This window comes from Mustela nivalis, assembly GCF_964662115.1.
Source record: "Mustela nivalis genome assembly, chromosome: 2".
Classification (NCBI taxonomy): domain Eukaryota; kingdom Metazoa; phylum Chordata; class Mammalia; order Carnivora; family Mustelidae; genus Mustela; species Mustela nivalis.
This window is the reverse complement of record NC_139021.1, coordinates 146,407,852-146,425,868: the sequence shown is the minus strand read 5'-3', so window position 1 is coordinate 146,425,868 and position 18,017 is coordinate 146,407,852. Positions and strand designations below refer to the sequence as shown.

The window sequence follows — 18,017 nt, the reverse complement described above, 5'->3', positions numbered from 1 at the left end:
TTTAAAAGATGCTTCTATTTATCCTTACGTATGAGAGAGCAACAATTGCCCATATCAAGGAATAATATTAATATGTTTACTTGGAGTGGGTAGGGAGAGGAGGGTGAAAGTAATGGGGGATGCGGGGCACCTGGATGACGCAGTCAGTTGAGTGTCTGACTCTTTGTTTCTGCTTAGGTTGTGATCTCAGGGTCATGAGATTGAGCCCCGTGGGGTTCTGTGCTCAGGATTGAGTCTGTTTGGGATTCTCTCTCTCCATCTCCCTCTGCACTCCCCCATACCCTCCCTCCCCACTTTTTTTCTCAAATAAATAAATCTTAAACATATATTAAAAAAAAGAAGTAATGGGGGATGTTAATATTCCCTTCCCTCCTGGTGACCTGGAATCACCACTGAGTTTCGGTTGAATGAGCCAGTAATTTAACCAGAGACTGCCTATGAATCCAGGCTCCTGGATTTCTTTCTCACACTCTGGGGTGTGTGGACAGTTGCCCCTTATGTACAGAAATGCTTTACGTCACACCAGCCAGCATTTTCTAGGTCTTAAATGTAGGTACTCCATTTGCCTTGCCCTCTGTAAACCACGTGCATTCTCTCACACTTGCACAGGTTTACAGGATGGCCAGAGGGTTTTCCTAGGTGTCTGAAGCTGTCCCTGGGCAGAAGCCACAGGGGATGGGAGGTGGCAAAGCTAGAGCCTCAGCACTGTGGCTGGAGCTGACCCAGAGGCTTTGCCCCAATTCCTGAGAAACACCAGCCCCAGTTCACAGTCTCTTTTGGATCCCAATATTGTCACTGTTCTTCCCATAATATTTTAGCTTTCCTTCCATTTCCCTCCATATTTTGCACAGGACTAGGAGAAAAGGAAGGAATCAAACTATCCTTTTTTGTCAGGAAACAATGTAGCTGAGCTGGGAATGATTCAGTGTCATTCAAGGCTGGTTGTGGCAATGCGAGATGTCAAAACTGGGCACCCCAAGTCTGTGAGGTTCAAACAAGTTTCATGATAGAATTATGGACAATGGGCTTCCCATAATGCCTGTGATGACATGTCTTTCCATCCTAGGGCCCCAGTCCCCTGTTGGCAGTTCTGCCTACCAGACTTGGGAATCTTTACACAGCTGTAGGGGCTTGACTGCTGTGAATTTCTATCTCATTAGCTTGCTGTTGGGGCAGGTGCTCTAGACTTGAGGTCAGGGACAAAACAGATAACATTCCCATCATGGGAAGCCATCACTCTCTAGAACAGACTGAGTTTTCATTCCCCACAGAAGGTCTCCTGGCTTGTATTTCCATGAGGAAGGCTCATGTTGTACAGGTTGACTTTTTAATTCAGTAATAAGTTCCATCCTTATCGCTCATGGAGGGTGTGGAAGAAAATGAACAGATGCTTCCAACATTGCCAGAAGGACAATGAGAGTAGAATCTGTGAATGAGATTGTGAGGAATAAGGCATTACAGAACAGTCGCTTCACCATTCCTTCCTGAATACCTCTGGGTTTGAATAACTTCTAGTCTAACTCATTAAATTACAGTTCATTCAGTGTGTGAGTTTGGGAACTTCCTTGAGTGCCAAGGAGTCTGTATCAAAAGTAAACCTACTTGTATGTTTCTATATCCACATCTAAAGAAAATTAGACTAATTCTGCCTTTGCCCCACATATATTTGTTAAACAGCTTATATTAACATATTAATAATAGATGCCTTTATTAAGGCCCTACCATGTGCTAAACTAATTTCTCTTCATCTTTCTTGCTACATAGGTAAAATCTCTCGGTGTATATAATTTCTAAGCCCTAGCAACCCTAAAAGGTAGTTGACATTATCTCTACTTTAATTAGAAGCAAATTGAGGTTCAGAAATGTTAAGTACCTTGCCTAGGGTTTTGCTTATTGATTCCTGACCTCACAATCTTTTCCCTGTTCTGTGCCAGGTTAAGGGTCAGACATGGGGTAAGTAAAAATAAGTGTCCCAGTTTTTGTCCACAAGGAGTCCATCATCTTGTTGTGACCAAGTCCTCCCCAGAAAACCCAACACACTAGTCTTTGGGTCACATGTTGATTACAGGTGTGCTCAGTGGAAATTCTGGAAGAAGTCAAGTTTAAGGGCATCACCACATGCTGGCTGTGGGATTCTGGGCAAGCTACTTAATTCTTTTGACTCTGCTTTCTCATTTTTGAAGTGGGATAGCCCCTTCCTGGTAAATATGTTGAAATTATGGAGAGATATAAAATAAGTATGTTTGTGTGTGTGTTTGCACACGCATGTATGTGTGTGTATGTATTTGCCATCACATGATGAGAAATTAGTAGGATGGAGCTGGAATTATTAACTCTCCAGTTGCTCCTATATTTTCATAGTTGAGTCATAAACCTCTACTTAGGTTTTTAAGTCACACCCAGAATCCTCCCTTTCTCTATTCTAAATTCATCCTCCTTCCTGAGGTGCTAAACTCACATCATTCCCAGCAGCTATAAAAGGTCTCTCTGTCATTGGAGGAAAATCTTGTACCTCATGTAGCGTGATTTTACTGAAATGCCAGTCTTTCCAAGCTGTTGGCTTCTTGACTTGTTTTTATAGGTTTTTGTGGAAGTACCCCAAGTGAGGAAAAGAATAGCATGGCCAATTCTGGGGTCTTGTCTACAGACAGCCCAAGCAACTGGCATCAGGGAAGCTTTTCATCACACAAGCAAAACCAGGAGAAAAATATTGAAGACCTTGAAGTGGCTCAGACTCAGAGCTTACTGCCCAGGGTGAGGCCTCAGCTTTCCCCTTCGCCATTAAAGGTAATCATCCTCTTGGTTCCCTCTCTAGAATTTGGAAGAAAAAGAACAGGTTGTGGAGCCCAACAGTCCCAGCTCCAAAGTCCCTCTTTGCTTCCTTTTTGCCATATCAGCTAGAAAAAACTTACTTAATCTCTCTGACCCTCAGCTTTTCCAAAATAAGTACCTGCATTGCATGATTATTGAGAAAAAGGTAGAGGGGGAAAGGCAACACTCCAGGCACAGTGCCTGGGCTATGGGGTCCAGTGTTGGGTCCTCCAGTGTCCTTGGTCACTGATTATATTTGTTACTGGTAATAACATTGGCTGTCACTGAGGGCAATGTATGGACATCCCATATATTCTTGGCCTCTAGTGCTCAAACTGCAACTCAGTGGCTTTGCTTTTTGTCAGTGCCAGGGAGGAAGAGGACAAGGCCAACTTTGGGATACAGAGGACCATGTACTTCAGTCCTACCACCTGAAGCTGTGTCTCCTTGGACATTGGGTGGAAAGGTCTCCTTTTTCCCTCTAGAACTTTCTTCTTTCTGCTCTGGGCCCTGTGACGCTGATGTTTAGAGACCCTGTCAGCCTTCTGAGAAAGAAGCCCTGAGTGGAGTAACTGAGTGGAGTTAACACCAGATCCCACAGGTTTTGTAGGACTGGGCTCACTCCCACAAGACTGTTCCCATCGGAGATGACAATCACAAGTAGTAGGTCCCCAAGTTCCCCACATTTGTCTGAAGTTGCTTACAAATTGTAGGCTCCCGTATCCCCTCCTTGGGTTTGATAATCTCATAGAGCAGCTCATAGAACTCAGGAAAGCAGTTTTCTTGTTACTGCCAACTTATGAGAAAGGATGTTTTAAGGGGTACAGGTGAATAGCCAGAGGAGCGATCCATAGGGCAAGGTCTGGAAGGGTCCCGAGTACAGGAGCTTCTGTCCCTGTGGAGTGGATGTGTACCATCCTCCCAGCACAGACATGTGTTCACCAGCCCAGAAACTCTCTGCATCCCATGCTTTTGGTATTTGTATGGAGACTTTATCACTTAGGCTTGCTGGATCATGAACTCAATCTCCAGTTCCTCTCTCCTCCCCAGTGGGTGGGGTGTGGGGTGAGGTGGCAAGTTCCAAGCTTTGAATCATCAGCCCCCATCCTGAAGCTATCCAGAAACCCCTCAAGAGCTGCCTCTTTCAAACAGAAGACTATCACCCAAGAGATTTCAAGGGCTTTGAGAGCTCCGTACTGGAAACTAGAGCCAAAGACCAGATATTAGAACAAGAGATGCTCCTAGCCTCTTAAGACTTAAGAAATTACAAGGGTAGAGAGAGCTGTGTGCCAGGAAGAGAGGAGAGGCCCATATATATATTTGTTATTATTTCACACTGTAGTGGCAGCCAGCATTTGGGTGGGAGTGAGGACACTATTGTCACTCTCTGCCTGTGCTCAGGTGGGCTATGTCCCTCTTCTGAAAACACAGGTCCTATCACGTGCTCCTCGCCATAGAACACTCTGTCATTGCCCACTCCCTCCTCTTGCTCCTCAGGCTCTGAGAAGGGAAGAACACCTACCGTTTCTAGGCCCAGGGCGTCTGGCCCTCCTTATTGGTTTCTTCAAATGCCAATGTCTCTGCAAAGTAGGTCTCCTCATATGAACTCTTTTCTGTGGCCCAGGCTGAGCTTGCTGAGACTCGGCTTGAGTCCACCTCAGCCTCACTCCATCTCATTTTTATCCTTTATGAGGAGAGGTAATGTCGGTTCAGAGAGCCATGGAGACAGAGGTGCCTCACAGAAGGGCTCCAGGAATGTTAGCTCCTTCCTAATGGGCCATGGTTCTCAGCTAGATGCTGCACCCTATGAAGAGCATGCTGAGGGATCAGCAAGAGAATATTGGGGACATTTATTGAGTGAGTAAGCATGTGTCAGTCAGCACACCAAGCACCTACGTGTGCTGTATTACATAAGCTTCATTACAGGCCTATGAGATAGTTATCACTATTGACCCTTTTTGTAGTGGGGGTGCCTGAGACACAGAGGGGAAAGGAAGGTACTCAAGGTCTCTCAGGGAGTAAGAGGCAGAGCTGGGAGTTGAATCCAAGAAGTGGGACTCCAGAGCAGATGCTTTCACCATGGGGCTGTACTTCAGAAGGCCCCTCTTGACAGGAATCAGGGCCAAGAGGGACTCAAGTTGGGGCCTCACAGGCTGCAAACCTGTGGGCTGGTTTTGGCCAGTGGTTGAAGGGAGCAGTGGTGTTCCAGGGCTGCAGCTGACCGTGGCACAGACTGTAGACACTGTACAAGCCAGGTTCTTCTGGGTCACGGGGCTGGCTCTGTGGGCAGGTAACTTTCTGTGACATAGTTAAGTTCACACTCTTGTTTTGGACTTCAACCTCAGTGTTCCTTTACTCTTTGAAAAAATTTTTAAAAAATTTTATTTATTTATTTGAGAGAGAGAGAGAATGAGAAAGAGAGAGAATGCTGAGCAGGGAGCCCGATGCGGGACTCAATCCTGGGACTCCAGGATCATGATCTGAGCTGCAGGCAGTCACTTAACCAACTGAGCCACCCAGGTACCCTATTCTTTGAATTTTAAGGTGTGGACAAAACTCTTTGCCAGACTACACAGTCTTGAGTGTCTCAGGAAAAACTGGAGTTTTGTCTGTTCTATACCCATCGCTTTGGAAACTCTTCTGTTCATAATTTTCCAGGTTACTTCAGCCTGTCTATTTTCCCATTGTATTAATGGTATTTTCCAATATGGCAAACCAGGAAGCAGCTAAACAGAGGAGGCAGATAAGACCAAAGGCTGGGAGTACGCGTGGCTCCATCTTCTGGGCACAGTTCATTAAAAGCTTCTTCCCAATTAACTAGTAGTTCAGTAGGGGCAGGTCTGTCCTATCAGTGCTGTCCCCTCGACTTACACAATGCTTGACATGTAACAGGTGCTCAATTAACGTTGCATGGTTGGATGAATGGATAAACAAACCACTCAGTTAATGTTGCATGGTTGGATGAATGAATAAACAAACCACCCATGGGGGGGGGGGAAGAACTCTTGTCACAGCATTGAGCCAAATTCCTGCCAGGGGTAGATAATTCTTACCTTCTGTCCTTCCCACTGTTAAGTAAGACCCCATGCAGCTACTCTTGCTAGGTATGATTGAAGTTCCTCCTGAGGTTGTCTTCTGCTTAAGAAGCTGCCATGTATCTGGAATCCAACGTCACTTAGCTAGTGTCATGTGTGAAGCTACCAGGAAGTGCCTGGATGGTTTAGTTCTCACATGATATTTGCATCCTGAGTGGGAACAGGAGGGAACCTACATGTATTGAGCCCTGCTATGGGCCATGTATGATTCACAGTCACATTGAAAAGGGGATCCCTGGTGCTCACTTTGGCAGCGCATATACTGAAAAGGGGATCCCTCATTCCAGTTTTGTGGATTGGAAGATTGGAGAGACCAAGGACCTGGCCCAAGCTCATAGAGGGAGGAGCTGATAAAGCTGGGAATGACACCTGTTGAGTCTTGAAATTCATGCCCCTTTTGGTGTGCAATGCTGGCGAGAGCTAAGACGCACTATCTGTTCCTGTAGGCAACTGTCTTCATGCCTTCTTTATTTTCATTTGTTTTTTTCTGGGGACAGGGTGCTGGTTCTTCTTGTCCTCCACCACCTTCAGAAATCAATGTCAGTGAAATCTACTTTGTGAAACTGGTTAAAGAAGATGGGACACTTGGATTCAGTGTGACTGTAAGAATTATTAAGCAAGCTTGGGAAGTACATGGTTGAAAAGATGTCCCTCTGGAGCCTTGGTGGGAATTCCATTCAGATGGCAACCTCTGATAATGTGCCCCTTGTGTGCAAGCAGCTCATGGGAAATGGCGAGCCAAGAAAGTCAGTGGGGCCTCTGTGGGGTGGGAGACGGGAGGACTTAAAGACCACCCACGAGATGCAAGGCACACTTGGGAGGATCAGACTCTCCAAACAGTGTGGGTAGGATTGGGTGATGGGTCCTGACTCTGTGGTTATGTCACACAAGAAAGGAAGGGCAGCGGAGAGGGGCTGCAGGGACATAAGCTAAAGGGAATGAGGTGATCCACGGCCATCCAGAGGAGGGTCACAGTTGAGACAGGTGTCCCCACTTCCAAGGGTAGAACAGAGTCACCTTGGCCAGACTAGAGTTTAGGATGGCCCCTTTGCATTGGTTTCTGAGGTCTTGCTGTAGACCCTGGGGGAGGGAGGGGACAAAAAACTGTATAAGAATGATATAACCCCACTGATGTAAACCCTGTACACGTGTGCAGATATGTGCCTGGAGAAATCAGAGGAAAAAAGAGAGTTAGATCTTTATCTAGGAACCCAAGGATGCTCATGATCTAGTGTTAAGAGGAAAAAGTCAGTTGTAGAACACTGTGTAGTGAATTCTGGGTTTTTACCTCCAAACCAAGACTCAAGCAGACAGGACATGCCAGGCCAGTCTCTGGGCCCATAGCTGCATCCGCCTATGCTGTCTGTTGTGTATGGGGAGACAATGTGGGGCATTGATGTGACTTGGATTTAGAAGTACCTGCCACAAGCCAGTGCTGGGCTCCCTCCTGCTAGCTGTAATGTTATACTCCTTATGGAACATCTAACCTTGCTGCATAGTAGACAGTATGGTCTGAACAAACAAGTGAATGTCTAAGATGTTGTCACATGGAGATGAGGTAAGGGGATCACATGGCATTCAGATGGGGGATCTCTTTGGGAGGCCAGGGAGGTCCTGGTTGGAGGGGGCAGACAGGTGGTGAGTCTTTCACTGTGTTTCTCATTGTGTTTATCAGGGTGGCATTAACACAAGCGTGCCCTATGGAGGTATCTACGTGAAAGCCATCGTTCCTGGAGGGCCAGCTGCCAAGGAAGGGCAGATCCTGCGGGGTGAGGGATGGAGTCATGTGGGGAACTGCCTTCCTGGCTGTAATAAGCCCTGGCCTCTAGACCTTGCCCTGTTCTCACCCTAGATGTCATGCAGATGGTTCCCCCTCCAGGTCCTGGTTTCCTCACCTGGGAAAGGGGCTGATTCAACCAGGCCTATCTCCATGATAAGTTAAGGGGATGAAATGTCTGTGGTGGTGTACTGGGAAGCACAAGGTGATTTTAAAACAGGAGGTTTTAAATAAGCTCATTGCTGTTTGGCCTACATGGAAGAAAGTAGCGCTTCCCACTGAGGACAGAGCATGCGTCACTGACTCCCACTTTAGTATCCAGGGAGGACAGTGACAAGCCTCCTCCCCACCCTTCCTCACATCCACTGCTCTGAAGTGGGGGAGGAGGAAGGATTTTTATTGCCCTCCATAATGGCAAGTTGAGCTAGAAAGGGCACCCAGGATCTTAGTTGTCTCTATTTTCCAGAGAATTCCCCTGTCTGTCCCTGGCATCAACCTGGTCTTTCTGACCTGTTTTGAAATTTAAAAAAAAAAAAAAAAAAAAAAAAAAAAGCACATCCTGGAGATATAAATATTACCCCTAATTGACTTGAAAGTACTTTCAAAATGGTTTCACAGGAGAACAGTTTATACAGTTATACAGAGCTGGCTCAACCCATCTGGGAGCCAGTAATAGAAAGGTTTCTGTATCATTGATCTATAAAGATGCTCAGAGAGGTGGCTGGCAGCCCAGCCCCATTGGGGCTTCTCATGACTCCGCTTCCTGACCCTCCTTGAGGCTGCATGAAGGGTGCTGGGCAGGGGCCTCCTGCAGCCTCAGGAGCTCAGAGACATGACCTCTGTCCCCCTCCCAGGTGACCGGCTCCTGCAGGTGGATGGAGTGAGTCTGTGCGGCCTCACCCACAAACAGGCTGTGTGTTGCCTCAAGGGTTCTGGGCAGGTGAGTGCCCCATTAGCAGGGAACTGTTCTTCTGCCTTCCAGAGTTTTCCTGGGCAACATTAGATACTGTGGTGGCCTCTGGGTGGGAGGCAGACCGGCAGGAAACAAAACAAGTCTTTCTCCTTTGTCTTCTTTTCTCTTTCCCTTTTTCACCTTTTCTATGGTGATATGAAAGCCAGGAGGAAGCAGACAGATTTCCTAAGCAGCTTACCTCAACCCCTGCAAAGACCCTTGCAAAGCTGGCATTTCAGTTGCCTCGGTTCTGGAATCAGACAGCTGAACAGGGCTGATGTGGTGGAGGGACTTCTCCCATCTGGCTCTGGCTCTGGCTGCCGCCTCACACTCTCTGCTCCAGCCCACACTGGGAGATGCTTCCATCTGCCCTCCAGCCCTGTCACCAGCTGGCCTTTGCACCTGTTCACACCCTCTCCCCTGTTCATGCTATTCCCATCACCTTGGGTAAATTCAGGCCATGCTGTCCTGGGATTCTGATCATAGTGAAGTAGAAATTCCAGACACCCAGAGCAGAAGGCACTGACCTATTATGGACTCCTTATTCTCTATGGTCCCACGCAGCATCTGGATGTTACCATGCTGTGTCCAGTCCTCTGCCTGAAGGTGGGAGCCCTTTTGTGTCTCAATGTCCTCAACCTCAGAGCTGGCATTGCCCTCTAGGTAACTGGGGAGTTGGCAGAGACAGAAGGGACTCCTGTGGGTCCTTCTGGCAAACAGAGGGAGTGGAAGGGCCCCTGTTTGCTCCCCGTTTGCTTCCGTTCCCAAAGCAGTCTTCTGGTTTGCAGTGAAATTGACTTATGCTGGCCACCTCGGTTGACCTGTCTTGAGAACAGAGGCATAATTTATTAGTACTCTCTGCTCTTTAGACTTTTGCTAATGAACCTGGTTAGAGAAGGTACTTCTTGCTTGCTGCTGGCAGCTTGCTAGCCGTGATGACAGATGGGAATTGTCACACTGAGATCATGGGTGTGCTGCTGAATGACAATGGCAGCAGAAGGATGTTAACTGGCCCAAGTCCCCTGAATGGAAGCTCAACATTTCTAAAAAGCTTCCAGGTGATGTCTAGTCACTGGTTCCTGAACCACGCTTTGTGTAATGAGAGTATAGAGTGTGTAGGGAAGAAGGATGGAAAATCAAACCAAAAGGAAGGAGAAGGCCAGACTGGCATAGATCTGGGAAGGAGAAGGCCAGATTGGCATAGATGATGGGAAATAATAGAGACTTGAAAAAAATATTTTATTATTTGACAGAGAGAGACAGTGGGAGAAGGAACACAAGCAGGGGGAGTGGGAGAGGGAGAAGCAGGCTTCCTGTGAGCAGGGAGTCTGATGTGGGGCTTGATCCCAGGACCCTGGGATCACGACCTGAGCCGAAGCAGAAGCTTAACAATTGAGCCACCCAGGTGCCCCAATGTTAGAAACTTTTGATCAGAAGTGTTGCATGTTTAGTTTAGCCATGGGGGTGTGGCCTGGGGAGGAGAAGATTGGGTCCAAGAAGCCAAGTTAGCTGGAGTTTTCCACAGTCCAGCTGGGCACTCACAGCAGGAGAAGGAATGGAGGACTGGGAGCCCTGGGGGAAATGTTTCTGATGGTGAACAGGCAGATCTTAGCAACCAGATGGGCATTTGGAGGGCAGAAGGGGATAAGCTGGATCCCTGCAGGTGTGGCCCCTAGGAGGTTAGTTGAGGGACGGGTTCCATGTTCTGAGAGAGCAGATGCAAGGGGAGGAATGTTTTAGGCAGAACGAGGAGAGGGTAGTGAAGGTGAGTGAGAGGAAGGTGAATTTGGCCTTGAAAGCTCTGAAATGGAGGCACATGTGTTACCTCCAGAAACATTTGTCCGACGGGCAGTTAAAAATATGGCTTTGGATCCCAATAAGTGGGCTAGATTGGAGATTTTAATCTGCGATTCAAATGAAGCAGCTATTGGAAGTATGAGAAAATTAAGAAGCATTTGCCGGGTGAAGGCAGAGGCTCCTGGTTGTCATATGAAGTGCAAATGGAGTTTGTCCAACCGTCTTCTAGGTTGCAAGACTGGTCTTAGAGAGAAGAGGCCCCAGGACTGCCCAGCAGTGTCCTTCTGCTAAGGACAGGACGGGAGATGAATGCACGGCTGTTTCCTTGGCAACAGTCTTGCCCGGCAGGCCTGCGGGCTGTGTCTCCGCGACAGATGGTGAGAGGAGAGAGAATTGAGTGTTACTATTGTCATGTCATCCCGTGCTGCTTTTGAATTGTCAACTCAAAAGGGAAGGTAGGAAGGTTTCCTCTGGGTTCTCAAAAGATAGTGAACATGATACGGCTGGTGTTCAGAGGCAGTGGAAGCCAATCTAATGGAATGTGATTCTAGGAAAAAAAAACATGCACTCTTCCAAAATGATTGCCAGGCGTAATTCTCCACTCAGCCTTCTGAGGTTTCTCCAGCAGGTGCCTGAATGCTTGTGTATAAATCTTTAGGAATGAAATTGGCGTGAAAGGGTCAGGCATTTTCTGACCAAATCTCCACCTTCCAGTCAAGACACTCATAACAAAAACAAAAGATGTGGGGCGTGATGAGGCAGGCTGGGAGGGGAAGGTGCTCAGAAATCTAGCCTCGTTATTAGCATCATGCATGATGGTAAACATCTATCAGTTTGCTGGGACATCATGGCATATCTACCAAAAGGCTGCCTCTCTGCACAGCCCTGTGATTTTGTTTCCTGCTAGGAAAACATGTACTCCCTTAGTATTTCATGATTTGGAGCTTAGCCACTTTTCAATCCCTTTTCAGAGATTTTCCGGAAGGTGTGAATCAGGTTGGAAGCTTGGTAACCATAGTGAGCAATGGGGTCGGGTGGAGGGGGACACACATGCATACGATGAGTCTGTTTCCTCTTTCATCGCTCCTCCGCTCACTCCAGTGAGGCCCTTTGACAGACTCACTATCAAATGAGGTGAGGGGTCTCATTGCAGTGATGGTGAAATTGGTCGTGTGATACACCAGAAACAAATCTTTGGATGTTTTCATTCTCATTCCATATTAAGGTTTACAAGTCAGTGCTCTGTCCTATTAATTCATTGCCAAGTGAGTGGGAGGCAGTCCAGGAGAGACCCAAAGGCTTCTTTGGCTGTTAGGCTAGTGAGGTTCCTGGAGCTGTGTCCATCTTTGCTGCCCAGAGACAGCTGTTTTGTCTTATGGTCCATCCGCATGGCTAAAGAAAACAGTGGCTTAACACATTTCCATAGATTTTACCAGAATTTTCTTCAGAGTCTAATTATGTAAAATTTTGTTCAGATATACTAAAAATGATTAAGGTTCTAAAGGAGTAATAGGAATATATATGATGTAAGTTTTATTAAATGATATAAGTATATTATACATGTCTATCAACTATGTCTTTACATATAAACCCCGTTGATTATCTATAATTGCTTTGTCCATATGGTAACTACCTGCCACATGTGGCTATTGAATACTTGATATATAGCCAATCCAAATTGATAAAATATATTTTTGATCTTTGAAGATTTAGTTCCTAAGAAGGATGCAAAATATCTCATTAACACTTTTTAATATTGATTACACGTTGAAATGGTCCTACTGTAGTATATTGGGTTACAGACACTATATGAGCAAGTTGATTTTACCCGCTTCTTCTTAGTTTTTAAAATGCAGCTATTTGAGAACTGAAATAACACATGTGGTTCACATTTGCAGCTCACCTTATATTTTCATCAGGCAGCACTGATCTATAATAAGTATAATGGACTCTATCATAAAAATTAGCAAAATGAAATCTTTTTGTAAAACAGAAATAACTCATTCACTTGACAGTGTACATCATTATACAACCCAGTCAGCTTCAATGGGAATCTACTAAGGGATTTATCTTGTCCATATCCCACAACACAGGTCCTAAGTTTGAAGTCACCCTGAAAAAAAATGCCAGTGGGTTGGGATTCAGCTTCGTGCAGCTGGAGAGAGAAAGCTGCAGCCATCTCAAGAATGATCTTGTGAGAATTAAGAGACTCTTCCCAGGGCAGCCGGCTGAGGAGAATGGGGCCATTGCAGCTGGTGACATTATCCTGGCCGTGAATGGAAAGCCCATTGAAGGCCTTGTGTTCCAGGTAGGAGACCACGCAGCCCCGTGTGCACACTGATGCCAACCATGCTTTTTTCAGGCCCACCCACCATAAGGAATATTCTGGGCTCTTGAAAGTCACACCTGGAAGCTGGATCACACAAAGAAAGCAATTGGTGGAATGTTCTTACATTTAATTTTCTGTCTCAGTTCTTGAATATCTGACCTTGAGTAAGCCTTGTTTCTAATTAGCTTTAAAATGAAACTGAAGATAAAAGCCTGGCTCTGGGCTGGCTGAAGCTCTCTTAACATTCTAGGACGTGGATGTGTGGGCTGAAGAGACTACAGTGGGTGCCTTCCTGCTCTTCTTCCCATTTCTCTATGAAATTTACAGAAGTTGATGAGCAGTGTTGCACCCGTTGTCCTGTATATATTCAAAAATGTAATTGAAAAAAGAGATTAAAAAGTGGACGCTTCTCCTGGTGCCTGGGTGGCTCAGTCAGTTAAACATCTGACTCTTGATCTCAGTTCAGGTCTTGATCCTGGGATGCTGAGTTGAAGCCCTGCATGGGGCTCCACACTGGGAGTGGAGCCTACTTAAAAATAAAAAAGTGGACACTTCTCAACGCTTATAGCACAATATCTCAATGGGATATTGTGTCAGATTCCTGGCTGGAAATTGAGTCATTTGAGTAGAGTTTAATACAGGTATGAGCTGGTTGTTGGGAAGCTCAAGGGAGAGTGTAGAGCCCTGGGGCTGGGAACAGTGGGTGCAATTATTCATCTATATCTCCCAAGTCCAAAGGCGCATGGGAAGGAGCAGTTATATAATGCAGGAAACTGAGAGAGACGGTGAAGTGGACCTGATGACATGAACAGTGACAGTAGCTTAGGGACCCAGCCATTTTGCGCAATGCCACGGGGAGGAAGGCTGGAAAACAAATATCCACCTGTCTTCCCAGCTCTGATCCCTACCCATGCTCCCATTGGCTGAGTCCAACAGGAAGCACCTCCCTCTCCTGTCTCTGATCCCACCCATGCTCCCATTGGTTGAGTCCAACAGGAAGCACCTCCCTCTCCTGTCTCTGATCCCACCCATGCTCCCATTGGCTGAGCCCAACTGGAGCCCTCTCTGCAGTCTGCACAGGCCCACCTCCGGAACACAGAGCAAGGTGGAGAGTGGCTCTGGACTGAGTGATGAAGGGCGAGAGTCCCCTGACAGCATATGCTTGGGTGGCAGTACCTTCATTTTTCTGGTTTGTGACCGAAGACCTGTTTTCTGAGACCTAATGCTGGGTCAGCAGCTCCATGAGGAAATAACGACGCAGAAGCAGGCAGTTCATACGTTCTCAGAGCTTGTGGTGGGGTGGGACAAACAAGAAAACAGAACCGAGGGTGGAAGACAAGTGCCTTGAGAAACAAAAATGCCTGCCCCAGGGAACTGGGGAGAAAAAAAGTGCTCTCCCCAGGGAACTCGCGAAGGAAGCATGTTCCGTTGCCACTAAAGGGGGTTATTAAATGACATCTAGATTAGCGGTTCTCAAGTTGGAATGATACTGCCTCTTGGGACATTTGGCAAGGTTCAGATACATTTGTGATTGTCACAATTGGCAGATGCCACAGGCATCAAGAGGGCAAAGACCAGAGATACTGCTCCACATTCTACCATGAACAGGACAGTCCCCACCTTGACTTCCAGCCTAAAATGGCAGTAGGAAGGAGAGGATAAGCCATCCTGGCCTAGATAGGAAATGGGAACTCTCAAGGCACCCTGAAGCCCTGGAACCAGAGAGTAGGTTGGTGGAAGAGGCTCAGCATAGCCCGAGCTTAGGATGGGGAAGCAGGTGGGAGAGAGAGAGCGAGCTGAGAGGCAGCGGCAGGTAAGTACAGGTTGTGAGAGAGGCATTTCGGTGGGAGAAGGCCCTGGTTATATCCACATTGTGGAAAGCGTGCTCTTGAACACCATGGAGGAGGGGAGGTGGGTAACCCTGGAGGAGGCAGGGAGCACTGCAATTTCATAGGTGAGAGGTTCTGTGTGCCGGAGCTGAGCAGTGGAGGAAAGCTCAGGGCCAAGGGTTAAGCTTTAGAGATTGGGGTGCTGGCCTCTGAGATGGGGGGGCTGCTGAGAGGAGAAAGAGGTTGAGATGATGAATAGCTGTTTGTTTGAGTCATTTTCTCAGTGAAGAAAAGGCATCAGGATGGGCAAGTGCCACCATGGAAAGGCCCTAGGCAGACCCTGGCCACTTCTAGCCCAGCGTGGATGCTTTGCCTGCATGGGAGCCTCAGGCTGGTGACTTCGGTATCTCTCACTTTAGGAAGTCAGGCCCCTAACAGTGTTCTCCAAAGTTCTCTGGAGCCGAGAAACAGATCAAGGGGACACTGCCAGAGAGCTAGAGGGGAACACAGCCATGTCACCCTCACATCCAACCACAGATTCTGGTTTCTCATAGGAGGTGCTCCATTTACTGCGAGGGGCCTCCCAGGAAGTCACGCTCCTACTTTGTCGACCCCCTCCAGGTGTCCTGCCTGAGGTAGACCAGGGATGGCAGGTAAGTGACAGTGCCCTCTGGTGCCTTCAAGCACCCCTTTTCTTGTCCTGAGAAACCCAGCTGTGTTTCAGGTAGGGTTCAAGACCATCTTCTTCCACTGGGCAGGGAGAAAGCTAGGCTCCAAACCTCTTTTAGTCTGTGACAAGTTCATGAGCTCCTATGTCTTGTCTGTCTTCTCCTTGCCCTCATTCCTCTGCATCTCCAATGTTTGCATCTTTCTGTAAGTAGTCATGTGTTTAGATCTTGTCTGTGAAACTTCTAGACTCAGGCCTTCTGGTGGCCCAAGCATCTAAGAGGGAAAACCAGGAGCAAGAATACTGCATACAAAACCAGACTGAGGAAAGGTAAGAATTTCCATTCTAAGGAATGAAATGAAAAACAGGATTTATGTCCACTTTCCTAAAGCATGAATTAGACACGTATGGTCTAGGGCAAAGAAGAGGCAATGAAATTGGGAGAATTCAGAATTTTTGCTTTGATATTTCTCTTAGGATGTCCAGAGAAATAAAATCAATAGGGTGGATGTGTGTAGTGGGATGTGGGTGGGAGGGGAGGTTAGAGAATGGGCTTATGTGGTTGTGGGGCTTGACCAGTCTAAATTCTGCAGAGTAGGCAGGCAGGCTGGAAACCTAAGGAGGGGTCCATATTGCAGCATGTGTCCCAAGGTAGACTGAAGGCATAATTCCTTCTTCCTTGGGGATTTCAGTCTTTTCTCCTAAAGCCCTCAACTGATTGAAAATGGCCCACACTTACCACGGAGGGTCATTTGTTTTACTCAGCGTCTGCTGATTTCAATGCAAATCTCATATAAAAAAATGTCTTCACAGAAACATCTAGACCAGTGTTTGACCACACATCTGGGTATTATGGCCTAGCCAAATTGATAGATAAAATTAACTTTCATAATGCCACCGTTGGGGGCCTGGGACACAGATGCTGCAGCAAAGATTTGTGTGCCTGAGATTTATGGGCCCTGCCCTTGGGAACAACCCCTGGGAGGGCGAGGGAGGACAGGCTGGGTGGAAGGAGATGTTAACATTGTGCAGCTGCAACAGGGGCCTCGGCTTATAGCACAGGGAGCTTTGGAACTGGGATGGCCCCTCAGAGCTGCCCTGAATTGGGACAAGAGAGCCATGCCTTTGCATTTTGTATCAACCAACACTGCGGTGTGGGCTGTCACAAGGGAGGGGACTGGGCTTTGCCTGAGATGGCTCCCTTGAGCTGAGCTGAGCATGATTCTTGGGGAGGAGCTGGGTGTGAACTGTCAGTAACCAGCACTCCTGGAAGCTGGGGAATGAGAGCCTTCGTCCTGGGGAGGCGTTTGTTTGGGTACCCTCCAGTCACCTGCACCTGCTCTGCCACATGCTGGCTGCATGGACCTTGAGCTTGACTTCTCTAGGCCTTGTGATCCCTCATTTATAAGATGTGGATAGAACCAATCACTCATCTCTGAGGGTGACAGTCACTAGAGACATCACAGGCGATCTGGGAACCCAGGTTCTTCTGATGCTTGGTCTTTGAGAGGTCATGTGATACAGACTTTGATGAGAAAATTGCCAGGGATAGAAAATCAGAAAGCTGCCAGTCTGGAAAATAAGGTAGACATGGCAGCTTTCAGATTTCCTTTCCTTGGCAATTTTCTCACCAAAGTCTGTATCACATGACCTGAGCAGCTGACTGGGGTATGAGAAGGTCGAGCTTCACAAGGGCAGAGAGGAAGCTGTGGGGCTTGTGCCCTATGCTTTTGTTGAGATCTCTAGGAAATGCCAGGAAAAAGTTGTCCTTCTGTTCTGGAGAATAGCTCCACTTAGGAGGGTGCAGAAAACTCCTGTGGGAGGGCTTGGAGTGAGGCATGGTGGGCATGCTTTCTCTCTCCTTATACTTGAGGGCCACATGGAAGAAGAATTTTCATTCATTCATGTGGCTTCAGAGGTCAGATAGAGGACCATAGAAGGGAGCCTTTAATTCCCAGCTAGAATAAAGTAGTCATGGAAAGGAGACAGCCATATAAACATCTGGATTAAGGTCATTTCAGGTAGAAGCAATAGCAAGTGTGAATGCTCTGAGATAGGAATGAATCTGGATGTTTGAGGGACAAGAACATAATGGGTGTGGAAGGGGAGAAGCTGTAGAGGGAGGCAGGGGCCGCATCATGTAGGGCCTTGTAGGTCTTGGCAATGTGTTGATTTCATCTTGGCAGCCGTGGGAAGCTACTGGGCTGGAAATGGCGGGAGGGTGAAGGGTTAAACAAGAGCATACTCTCCTCTGGTCTCTACTTTAGAAAGACCAGTGAGCTGGAGATAGACTGGAGCAGATAAGCCAGCATTCATTCAAATAAGCCATTGTGGCTTGGACTCAGGTGGTGGCTGAATAGTTGGTAAGAAGTCATCAGATGTAGGAGATAGCCCAAAGGATTACTTTTGCCTTAGATATGGTCACATGAAGAGAAAGTAAAGTTTGACTTGAACACCTGGTTGAATGGTGATACCACCTGCCAAGATAGGGAGTGCTTGGAGAGTGCAGTGTAAAGTACGTAGAAGAGAAGCAATAGTTCTTCGTAGCATGCAAAACTGGAATGTCTGTGGAACAGCCAGTGGAGATGTTAATTTGGCAGGTGTTTGTGGAGAATTGGCATGATATCAGGGCTGGAGAAGGTGGATTTGGGAATTGTCAGCAACTAACATTACTTAAAGCTATGAGATGGATGACATCACCTCGGGAAAGAGTGTAGAGACGTAAGCCACACGACCCCCTGACATCGAAAGGTCCAGTTC

General features: G+C 47.1%; 1 protein-coding gene across 1 annotated transcript in view; it reads left to right on the top strand.

The window, feature by feature from the left end:
- Nucleotides 1-18,017, top strand: part of FRMPD2 (FERM and PDZ domain containing 2) — a 94,830-nt gene that overhangs the window by 63,301 nt on the left and 13,512 nt on the right. The window contains exons 21-27 of the mRNA XM_082718516.1: nucleotides 2,582-2,787; nucleotides 6,404-6,508; nucleotides 7,582-7,675; nucleotides 8,538-8,623; nucleotides 10,662-10,809; nucleotides 12,526-12,740; nucleotides 15,145-15,243. Of these exons, the coding sequence (XP_082574642.1) occupies nucleotides 2,582-2,787; nucleotides 6,404-6,508; nucleotides 7,582-7,675; nucleotides 8,538-8,623; nucleotides 10,662-10,809; nucleotides 12,526-12,740; nucleotides 15,145-15,243 (953 nt within the window). The remainder of the gene's footprint in view (nucleotides 1-2,581; nucleotides 2,788-6,403; nucleotides 6,509-7,581; nucleotides 7,676-8,537; nucleotides 8,624-10,661; nucleotides 10,810-12,525; nucleotides 12,741-15,144; nucleotides 15,244-18,017) is intronic.